General features: G+C 56.2%; 1 protein-coding gene across 1 annotated transcript; it reads right to left on the minus strand.

Annotated features, from left to right (window-relative positions):
- Positions 1–5539: 5539 nt before the first annotated feature.
- Positions 5540–9903, minus strand: PIM1 (Pim-1 proto-oncogene, serine/threonine kinase). Its single transcript, XM_054087941.1, has 6 exons — positions 9621–9903; positions 9443–9549; positions 9311–9361; positions 8194–8560; positions 7253–7429; positions 5540–6978 (listed from the first exon to the last, which is right to left on the minus strand). Exons 1-6 carry the CDS (start codon positions 9700–9702, stop codon positions 6818–6820), a joined length of 945 nt encoding a protein of 314 aa, XP_053943916.1. The 5' UTR covers positions 9703–9903; the 3' UTR covers positions 5540–6817.
- Between the last annotated feature and the right edge of the window lie 1519 nt (positions 9904–11422).

Consider the following 11422-nt stretch of genomic DNA (forward strand, 5'->3'; position numbering starts at 1 on the left):
AGGCTGCCCAAGGCCCATCCAACCTGGCCTGGAACACCTCCAGGGATGGGGCAACCACAACTTCCCTGGGTAACCTCTTCCAGTGCCTCCCACTCTCATGGTGAAGAAACTCTTCCTTCTGTCTAGTATCCCCAAGTGTGAGCCCAGGATCTCCAAGAGTGAGCCCAGGATCTCCAGGTGTGAGCCAGGGATCTCCAGGATTGAGCCCAGTGTCCCCAGCAGCTTTCGATTCTGAACATAAACGAAAGCCAAGAGAGAAGAATCAGTTCCCTTTCCCACCCTGAAGCCGAAGTGGAGAATAGAAACATAAGAAGTGGCAAAAATAGAGCATTTTGAGGTAGACAGTTTCAGGAAGATCACTGCCCTCCTGGTCAGGGGGTTCTGTGTTGGACTGGGAAAACTTCCAGAAAGGAGCTGGTCCACGGAGGGTGGAAACACCGCTACTTCCACCCTGAGGTAAAAACCTGTGGGCTACAAGGTATGACAAACAGGGTTATTGCAAATCTCTTCATCCCATAACATGACTGGAAACTCTGAGAAATGGAAACCATCCAGCATTGGAGCAGGACCTCTCAGTGTGGGTGTGGGGCTGAGCACCCAGAGAGTCCGTCCATCTGTCCTGGAATCACTTTCGGTGTCTGTATATCCCTGCAAATCTTCCCTTGGATGCCTCCTGGCCCCTCCATCTAGGCAAAGTGGCTTTGCTTTGCTGTTCCCTCCTAGCCTGAGGAACAGATCTTCCTTGTAGGAGTTTTCCCTCTCACTTTTCCATGGCAGTTCACACATCATCTTCTCGTGCTTCATTTATTTGCTTTATCGAAGACCTTGTTTGGAAACACCCAGCTAGAAAAACAGGAGAGTGACTTCTCCACCCTGACAAGGGAAGGTGGATCATTGTCTCTGCTCTGCCCACCTCTTACTCCTCACCCCCAAAAGAGGGATAACCCAACTGGAAAACAGGGAAAAGGACTGAAATCCAAGTCCTTGGCATCTGTGTCTGTGCTTTGATTGCCGCCAGGTCTCAGCTGGAAAAGTCAGAAGCCAACCTGGCCCAAACTGGGCCAAATATACTTGCCAGGGGGGATCTACATGCACCCATGCGTCTTTGCACCCATGCACACACAGATGCTACAGTGAGCAATCTACTACGAGTAGTAGTAGCCTGGCACTGAGATTACAGCTGCCGTGGCACATCCGTGCCGCGCGGTTGGCAGCGCGGGGGCGGTTTCCGTTGGGGTCGCTACTGATGGTTTCCAAGATCATTTGCATGTGCCGGTGGGGCCCAGTCGTTCTTGCCCATTTCAGGGCAGGGAAGATGAAAAATTTCAGCAGGGCTTGACCCGCAATGACATTTTGCCGTTTCTCACAGCTTTGGCAGCTGAGTGAGATCTCCGTCTCTTCAACCCGCGCGCCCTTCGAATGCACACGCGTGCCTCTGTGTCACTTCAGGTAACTGGAGAGGTTGCTCCAGTTCGAAACAGGAGCTGCTGTTTCATTTTTTGGGTCAAATAACTCCTTCCTAACTGTAATAAATATGGTGATTAAGGACACAAAAATATTACCCTGCAGGAAGGGGACCAAAAGTTTGGAAAGGATGAAAGAAACTCTCCCATTACCCCTTTTAAAAATATTTCTCTTTAGCTGAAGCTGCTAAATGTGACTCAACTTTACACATGGGAAGGGTTTTGTGGTTGATTTTTTTTTACTGTAGTGTTTTTTCCTCGTTAAAAAAAAAAACCAACCCACCAACTCTCGGGCCGAGCGGTGCAGTTTCGATGTGTCATGGAGGCAGCATTAGCACAGATCGCACTCTCAGGAAAGTTGGTGTAAACCCCAAAACACGAGACTTTGGTTGCAAATGGGGCTCCAGGTGCTTGAAAACAGCACCTGGCCCTTCTCACTGTGACAATATGGGGGTTTTTGGAGGAGGTCTGGGAAGGGAACTTTTTCACTTCAGGTTCATGCTGAGGGCGGTGCAGGCTTTGGTCTTGGAGGACAACATCCTCTACCCCGGGGGATGTTGGGGATCTGAAGCTAGGAGCTTCTCCATGGCTGGTCCCAATCCAACGATGCATAGGGCAGGGAAAAGTAGCCGAGCCGAAGCTCCACTGTAAAAGATCTCCAGCGAGCTGGGTCACCATGCCTCAGTTTCCCCACATGCCCTGTGAAGACAATGCTATTGACACACAGGCTGTTGACAAAGCACCTGGAGATCAACTTCCAAAAGGCATCATTGCTGAGGAGCTGGAGCAGTGGGACATCTGGATCACCGATAATTCATCTCATCCTAAGGCAGGTGTTTAAAACAGATCCTGTAACTCACTGTGCCAAGAAGGGCCAAAGGGTTTCAGATGCCACGTCGGGGGACAGCTGGCTGTTTATTTTCCTTGTGGCAGGACACAGGTGAGGTGCCACCTCTGAGTCTCCAGCTCTTCAGGTCCCCGTGGCAAGCCTAGCCTCTGTTCCTCCAGTGGCTTTTCTCCTCGGTACTTATCTGCGTCTTTCCAGCCGTGGCAGATGTTTGGCTGTTGCTCTTTTCACATTCCCAGAAAGGAATGTGGGATATATAAATGTCTGTAGCTCCAGGCTCTTCTGACCAATCCTGCCTGCATGGCCACGCACTTCAGCTTGGAATGGATGTGTGCAGGAAGGCACAGGTGTGACGAGTGCTGATGCTTTGCAAATCCTCAGTCATCCACAGGCCTCCAGTGCTCCCAGAACTGGAGGTCCAATGGCCTGAAATCTCCTCCTGGTCCTGCTTCATCCTTTGTTTCTGCCTTCTGACTTGCACGTACTACCCATGCTAAAAAGTCATGAAAGGGAGGTTGGGGAGCAATGCTGGCTTTGGATTGCTTCCTGATGGGTGACTGTCATGGCTTCATCCTTCCTTTTGTAGCTGATGCCCCCAAAGGGCAGTGAATATCCCCCTACCAAGGAGAAACAAGAGGTGAAAACACCTTTTCCTTTCCTCCAGGCCCCGTGCCACAATGTGACGGTGATGGGCATTGCGGTTGGAAGCAAAAAGCAGCCGGTGCTGCAGCTGCCCATCTTAGAATCATAGAATCGTGGAATCATAGAATAGTTCAGGTTGGAAGGGACCTTAAAGATCATCCAGTTCCACCCCCTGCCATGGGCAGGGACACCTCCCACTGGATCAGGGTCTCCAAGGCCCATCCAACCTGGCCTTGAACACCTCCAGGGATGGGGCAGCCACAGCTTCCATGGGTAACCTGTTCCATTGTCTCACCACTCTCATGGTGCAGAAATTCTTCCTACTGTCCAGTCTAAATCTGCCCCTCTCCAGTTTATACCCGTTCTCCCTCATCTTATCAATACAAGCCTTTATGAACAGCCCCTCTCCAGCTTTCCTGTATCCTCTTCAGTTACTCGAAGGTTGCTATAAGATCTCCTCAGAGCCTTCTCTTCTCCAGGCTGAACAACCCCAACTCTCTCAGCCTGTCCTCGCATGGAAGGTGCTCCAGCCCTCGGATCATCCTTGTAGCCTCCTCTGGACCCGTTCCAACAGCTCCATCTCCTTCTTATGTTGAAGATTCCAGAACTGAATACAATTCTCCAGATGAGGTCTTACAAGAGAGAAACAGAGGGGCAGAATCCCCTCCCTCCCTGCTGGCCACGCTGCTTTGGATGCAGCCCAGGACACAGTTGGTTTCTGGGCTGTGAGCGCACGTTGTCGGCTCATGTTGAGCTTCTCCTCCCCCAGCACCCCAAGTCCTTCTCTGCAGGGCTGCCCTCAATCACATCATCCCCCACTGTGCACTGAAGGGAGATGATGTTAGTATCTTCCATCACATCTCCCACGGTCCTTTCCCCACAGCAGAAGTCTGGGACACAAACCTGGTGGCTCTGAGCCAGGTGAAGGTATTATTGCACAGAGGATCAAACATGCACCGATCCTTTCCCAACACCCAGACGCAGCCCGTGGCCCTGGCAGGACCAGACCATACCCACACAGGATCTTGCCGAGGGGAACATGATGGCACCATTCGCCAACACAAACCCAACGGGGGCAAAATGAGCAGGAGGTGGAAACGCAGTGACTATCAGCACGCCAGCCTCGTGCTGGACCTGCTCAGCATCGCTGCGGCGAGTTTTCTAAGAAACACCGCAGCAGTGAGTAAGCATTTATGGAAAGGGTGGGCCGAGCTCAGCCTGCAGCCGGGACAGTGGTGATAGCATTCCGGGGGGGTCCAGGGGGAGGACAGTGGCCACCTAAGGGGCCTGAGCTCCTCATGGTAGCAGACGGTGTGGTAGAGGTTTGCTCTTGTGTAAGAGCAGCTTCCTGGATGGTCCAGGGGAAAAAAAAAAAGCAAGAGAGAAGGGTAAATACAAACCACATCTCAAAATAACCTTAAACTGTGAAGGCGTTTGGAGCTGCGCTTCCTGCTTGGAGCAGCCCTGAAGAAGAGATGAAAGATATGGTAGGGAAAAAAAAACCTGAAAAAAAAAAAAGGAAAAAGCAAAGCAAACCAAACCATTGGGGTTCACACTTTCTGCTGCACACCAGGGCACCCATGAGGCTGGGATGTGGTTCTAAGACTTCTGTATTTCTTTGGAGAGCGGTGCTGGCGAGCCTGGGGTGAGCCAAGGAAAGGGATCGCTCGCTGGGCACAGGGGTTTTGAGCAAGAAAGTCCCAGGGCGAGGCAAGGCTGGTCCTGTCGTGTCAGATCTGGCTGGGGGAACTTGCAAAGGAGCCTGCAGAAGGGGAAACATGCTCCTTGTATTCGTTCCTTGGAGCAGGAGAGACAGCCTTGCGCGCACAGCAGAAGGTGCTCCATGAGGTTAAGTAGGAACAGGGCTTCAAAATGATATTAAATTAATTTCAAACAAAATCCCAAGCGAAACAAACCATCCCCGAAGCTGAAATGCTGCAGAGTTGGAAAGTGGGCTATCACAGCTAAGAAGGTAAAAGCTCACTCAAGTTGGAGCGTTACCACTGCTGACTGATAGTGACCGACTTCTCGTCATCTGGAGATCAGCTTCCTCTCACTCCGTGTTGCAGCTGAGCTGGAGGTGGGGACAGCCCGCTGGTGGCTTTTCTTCACCCACCGGCACCCGGCATGCAACACCCGCTCTGCGCCAACAGAGCCAGAGCAACAGGATCTGCCTTACGAAAATTGAATTTGGCTGACAACATCCGGAGTTTCGTAAGGTCGCTTTGATCTTTGTTTACTCCCTGTCCCCAGCACATGCTCCACAGCAGCCTGCGGATGAATGGAAACGAAAATGGCTCCACACCCCTTTGATCTCTCCCAGGAGACCTGCCAGGAGCGGTTGGCACTGGAAACACCCTGCCAAGAGCCGGATTCAGCCTTCCCAGTGGTGCTTTCCCCTAGTTGGCCTTGGCTGATGCCACTCAGCAAGCCTTTGGGTGGGACTTTTGGAGCTTGTCTCAGTTAGAGACAAACTGGCCATGCCCACCGCAGCCGTGGTGTGGTCCCAGGTACCCAGCATCCTCCCAGCATCCCTCATCCTGTCCCACCAGAAAGGGATGTCTCCATCACATCAAGTGTTTTGGTTGTTTTTTTTTTTTTTATTTAAAACCGCATACAAAAAATAAGATTTCTGAATTCCCCTGTACAATATTAACTATTAACAACAAACCCGCTGGCTATTGCCCTTGGTTATAGGTAAAGACTGGACAGCACGGACAGCCCAGGCCAGCTCCCCCCTCCCAAGCCCCAGCCAAGACAGACACCCGTGGGGAAAACCAAAATTCAGCGGCAAACTGAGCTCTGCATGTGGCAAGGAAACGTCAGCGACCAGACCTACGGACACAGAGAGCTGGGGAGCAGGCAGCCGCTCCGCGTCTCCACCAGGCATCTGCCAGAAACGCTACGGACCTGGGGGTGGACACAGGACAGACACAGAGGGAAGACCCGAATGGAAAACCGGGCGGGGGATCAGCAGCTGTAGAAGCAAGGCATGGGCTGGAAACCCACGTGAATTATAAATAAATAAATAAGTTATCCTACCAGCTAGAGCCCTCTGTAAAAAAAAAAAAACAACAAACAAACAAAAAAAAAAAACCCCAAAAAACAACAAATTCATGAAAATAAATTAATAACAAAACCTGGGGAAAAAAAAAAAAAGAGGTAAAAATCTTATCCCTATGAACAACTGTACAGCAAGCTTTGTTCCTCTACAACTTTATACACATTTACAGCTCTGTCGGTTTGCATTGTTTGTGCATTCATGAGGGCACAGGGAAGCAAAGAACCCCAAAAAATCCACGTGAGATGGAGGCACGGGAGTGAGGCATCGCCCGCTTGGCTCCGAAGCATCTTCTGACCTGTTTTGGTTTGGAAAAGGGAACTCTATAGCCAGGCGAGTCTTGGAAAAGCAGCAGTGTAGGAAACTGCAAGGATTCCCTCCAGCACAGCACAGCCCACAGCTGAAGGCACTCGAGCACGGTGGCAGCAGAGCAAAGAGCCAACTGGCCACGGGACCTGCCCTTCTCCCCGTGGCTTCCTCAGTTGAAGCTTTTCTCACAATAAGGTCTCTGATCCTCTTGCAGTCCTGAATTCAGCTGGTCAGGAAGACACTTTGGAGCCTCCAAAACCAGAACCAAACCCCAAAAAATTTACTGGCAAAACATCCGAGGAGACAGGGTCACTCAGGTGGAGCCCAGGACAGCAGGCTTGGATGTGGCCACCAGCACCTGGCAGACCAGGTCTCCAGCCGAGCTCCAGGACAAGATGTGCGTGTTCCCGTTTGATGGTCTATGCTCGGTGCTACAGCCATGAAGAAGCAGCCTGGTTTTCTTTGCTTCTTGTGGCCAGGAGAGGCATGGAGCTGTTACTTGCCAGGCTCCTGGACCAAACTGTGCAGGTGGATCTCTGCTGTCTCTGAGGGCAGGTGAATGGTGCCCTGCAGCCAAGGATGGTTGAAAACATCTTCCAGAGATGGCCTGTCTGAGGGACGCATGGACAAACACCACCGGATGAGGTCCATGCACTCTGCAGAGAGAAAGCGGAAAGCGTCAGTCAGCCAGCGAAGGTTTCTGTCCACCTTGAACTGTTCAGGCCATCCTGGGGGTGCTCAGAGCTGCACCCAAACCTCCCAGGTGATGATCCATTTTGGAGGAGAGCAGGATAGCAGGACATGTGCCACCTCCTCCCGCTAATCACAGGGGACAAACTTTCTCCATAGCTTTAAGAGCGGGATGCTTGAATGCCTGGTGCCATCTCAGAAAACCCGTTATCCGCCCCGGCTGTGAAGCTGGGTACCCACCTAAAGAAACCTGCCGTCGGAAGAAGATGTGGCCCCGGATGATGTCCTCATCCTGCTCAAAAGGGATGTCCCCACAGACCATGTTGTAGAGCAAGACGCCCAGGGACCAGATAGTGGCTGAACGGCCGTGGTAGCGCTTGTAGCGGATCCACTCCGGCGGGCTGTACACCCGTGTCCCTGCAGGATACAGGCAGAGCTTGTCAGGGGGGTGCTGCCCACTCCCATCTGAGCATCCTTGGGGACACAGGGGACTACACAGGTTCCAGCTGTGACCCGCCACCCCCTCGCCAGCACCTGACTTTTGTTTACAAACTTTGAGTTGTAAAGCAACGGGAGCGGTGCCGGAAGAGGGCAGCACGGGCGCGGGAAAGGCCCAGCCGTTACACACTGAAAATAACCCATGGGTGGGGAAAAACCACGCCTTTCACCCCCGCCTTGGCCAAAACAAAAATAATAAGCCAAGGCTTCCAAGGAAGCGGAGCATCTCGAGCCCTTCTGCGTCTGCACACAAAACCGGCCGGCACATGGGTTTGCCAGCAGCTCCGCCACTACCCCATGGATGCTGTGTGGGGCTGGGTCTCCCCACCCCAGCCCAGGGCAGGGTGGGTGCCGAAGGCTGGCAGCAGTGCCGGGAGCCGGCTCCCATTTCACAACATCCACCCTGTGCCAAAAAGCAACTCAGCAGCCATCCCTCCCCACCCCAAAGCCTCGCGTGCCTGGCCAGGCTGGGCGATGCCCGGCACTGGGAGCATCTCAGAGAATCATAGCATGGTTTGGGTTGGAGGGACCTTATGACCCATCCAGTTCCACCCCCTGCCACGGGCACGGACACCTCCCACTGGATCAGGGGCTCCAAGCCCCATCCAACCTGGCCTGGAACACCCCCAGGGAGGGGTCAACCACGACTTCTCTGGGCAACCTGTTCCCTGGTGTGGGCTCACCATCGTACTGTGTGTAGACAGTGTCCTTCAGGAAGGTGCCAGAACCAAAGTCAATGAGCTTGAGGTCACCAGTGGAGAGGTCGACGATGATGTTCTCGTCCTTGATGTCGCGGTGCAGGACGCCGCAGTTGTGGCAGTGCTGCACGGCCTCCAGCACCTGGCGGAAAAACTCCCGCGCCAGCTCCTCGGACAGGGACCCCCTCACCGTGATGAAATCGAAGAGGTCCTGTGACTGCTCCGGCCGCTCCAGTACCAGCACGAAGCTGTCTGGCAGCTCAAACCAGTCGAGGAGCTGGATGACACCACCAAAGCCGGAGCCCACCTTGTTCAGCAGGACGATCTCCAACGGCACACGGGTGCCGTTTGGCTGCGGGGAGACCATGATGCCATGAGCAGGGTTGATGCAGGGTTGAGGGGCTGCTGCCTCCTGCCTGGCCCCACTGGAGCTTGGGCATTCCTCCCTCAGCCAGGGGATGCTCTGGTGCCCCCCACTCAACCCCACCAGTGCTGAGCGTCCCCCCCACCCCGCCCAGGGGATGCCCCAATGCCCCGCTGCCCGATCCCACCGGTTCTGAGCATCCCTCCGGTACCAAGAGGACACTCCCGTATCCCCTGCCTGTCCCCCCCCCCCCCCCGCCTAGGGAATGCTCCAGTGCTCCCCTACACAATCCTCCCGGTACCTGGCATCCACCCCCGGTGCCAAGAGGATGCTCCGGTGCCCCCCTTCCTGACCTTACCGGTTCCTGGGCATCCTTCCTCCCCCGGTGCCCTCCCTCCCGATTCCCCCGGTGCCAAGGGGATGCTCCCATATCCTCCTGCCCCATACCCCGGTTCCTGGGCATCCCTCCCTGTGCCAAGAGGACGCTCCGGTGTCCCCCCCTGCCCTATCCCTTCCCCCGGTTGCTGGACATCCTCGCTCCCCGCCCCGGTGCCCTCTTTCCCCATGCCAAGAGGATGCTCCCATGACGCCTTCCCCATCCTCCGGTGCCAAGGGGATGCTCTGGTGCCCCCCTTCCCCATCTGCCCAGTGCCTGGGCACCCCCCGTGGGGTGATGTTCCCCGTGTCCCCCCTCCCGCCCGCCAGGCCGCGGTGTCTCCGGTAGCCCCGGTCACTCACCAGCTCGCCCCACTCGCAGATGCGGCCCCGGGGCACGTGTTTGATGGCCACCTGCAAGCGCAGAGCAGCGGGATGAGCTGGCCGCCCGCCCCGCCGCTCCCCCCCGCCGCCGCCGCCCGCCCCGCCACTCACCGGGCTGTTGTCGGAGAGCCGCGTTCCCGAGTAAACCGACCCGAAGCCGCCGCTCCCCAGCAGCTGCCCCACCCGGTAAAGCTTCTCCAGCGGCTCCTGCTCTTTGCCTGCGGGAGAGCCGCCCGTTAACGCTCCGCCCGGGGCCGCCCCGTGCCCCGCCGAGCCGGCCGGCTCGTACCTGCTGTGAGTTTACCGGCGTGCAGCTCCGCACCGGTCCCGGCACGCAGATGGGACAACGCGGTAATTTGCGAGAGCAGCATCCCTGCTCCCCAACACGAATCCCGCTGCCGGTCCTTCCCGACCCGGCTCGATGCTGGCTGCCCAGGGCGGGGAAAGCCCGGCGAGGAGGCGGCTGCACCAGGCGAGGAGGCGGGAGCGGCGGCGGGGCGGCCGCTCGGCGTAGCGCCGGGCTCCGTGTGCGCCGCGGCCCCGGCCGCCCCGGGAGGAGCGGGCGCGGCGCGGCCGGGGGGGCGGGGCTTTCCCGTCACGCCCAGTAGCTTGGTCACGCCTCCATATCGTATATCAGCCAATAGAAAGAGAGAGCGGCGTGGTTTGGCCACGCCTACCGCTGTCTCGGCCAATGGAAAGCGAGCGGCGGCGGGAGGACACGCCCACCCTCGCCGCAGCCAATGAGGAGCGAGTGAGAGGGCGGGGCCGACGCGGCGGGCGGGAACGGGCGCCAAGCGCGGGAGGCGGGAGGGGGGAGAGCAGCGAGGCGGCTGCTGGTCCGAGAGAAGAATCGCCCCAGCGTCCCCTGGATGGGAGGGATGCAGAGAGCCCCGCGGGTGGAGGGTGCTGTGCTCTGACGGGGGGGACGATCGGTGCAGGCAGCCCTCGTGCCCCATGGCCTTCCCCCGAGGCAGCTCCCCTGCTCACCCCTGCTTTGGGCCTGCACAGCCTGGTGCCTCAGTTTACCCCTTGGAGCAGGGAAGGGTGTGGGCTTTGCAGGGGCGGCGGAGAAGGGTGAGCTAAACGAGCTGTGTGAGCCAAGAGCATCCCAGAAGCACTGAGGGCCGGGGCTGGGTGCAAGGTGCGCCCGCGCGTGTGCCGGGGCACGCATGGCATCCTCTGCCAGCAGCCCGGCGCTGCCCAGCTGCCTCCTCCAGCTGGGACGGGGGTGATGGCAGCAGCCCCTCTCCTCTCTCGCCGCAGTGAAGGGGTCTGGTGGGACCAGAACAGTGAACGCTGCCACCCTGACCCCAGAGCTGCCAGGCAGCCGAGGCTCTCCAAACCCTTTGGGCCACAGTGGAGAAGACCTGGGTGTCACAGTGATCCCTGGCTGTCAGGGAATCAGGGAATGGTTTGAGTTGGAAGGGATCTTATGGCCCATCCTGTTGCACCCCCTGCCATGGGCAGGGACACCTCCCACTGGATCAGGGGCTCCAAGCTTCATCCAACCTGGCCTTGAACCCCTCCAGGGATGGGGCAGCCACCACTTCCCTGTTCCAGGGCCTTCCCACCTTCAGTGTGAAGAATTCCTCCCTACTGTCTATCCTAAATGTTCCCCTTTCAATTTAAAGCCATTCCCTTCCCCAGTGACAGCGTTCATTCCAGCCGGGCACTCTTGACTAACGACCTGGGTTGGTTTTTGTTTCTTCCCTCCTTGTTTTCCTCGGAAGTCGCTGGCTGGGATGCTTTCCCGAGTTCCAGAGATAAGATAAATAATGTACTGGATGGAAGGCTCTGATTACTCACTCTATCAGCATTTAGAGCAAAGAGCTCCAGCCACCGGGAGCTCAATTATTCCAGACGAAGCCCATCTGGGCTCCCGAGCGAGACTGAGGAGTTCCCAGCATCCCACACATACTTGTGGCATGAATTGCTTGAAATCGAATGGGGTTTACTGGAAATGCTGGTGAGCTCCCGGCTCCTTTAGTATTTCTTCTAAAATAATAAAACCCAATCAAAATGCAAAACCCCAAAGGTGGTTATGGAGCTGTGGCTCAGTCCTTGCGCCGACCAGGAAGGGTTCACTGCCGC

The sequence above is a fragment of the Cuculus canorus genome, chromosome 24, assembly GCF_017976375.1.
Source record: "Cuculus canorus isolate bCucCan1 chromosome 24, bCucCan1.pri, whole genome shotgun sequence".
NCBI lineage: Eukaryota > Metazoa > Chordata > Aves > Cuculiformes > Cuculidae > Cuculus > Cuculus canorus.

Bases quoted from the DNA above. Each gene is read 5' to 3' on its own strand.
- PIM1 (XM_054087941.1), bottom strand. From the start codon at position 9,702: ATGCTGCTCTCGCAAATTACCGCGTTGTCCCATCTGCGTGCCGGGACC. The intron at 8,561-9,310 runs GTGAGTGACCGG...GTCTCCCCGCAG, and splicing joins TCTGCGAGTGGGGCGAGCTG to CCAAACGGCACCCGTGTGCC. The intron at 6,979-7,252 runs GTGGGTACCCAG...TTCTCTCTGCAG, and splicing joins CCGACGGCAGGTTTCTTTAG to AGTGCATGGACCTCATCCGG.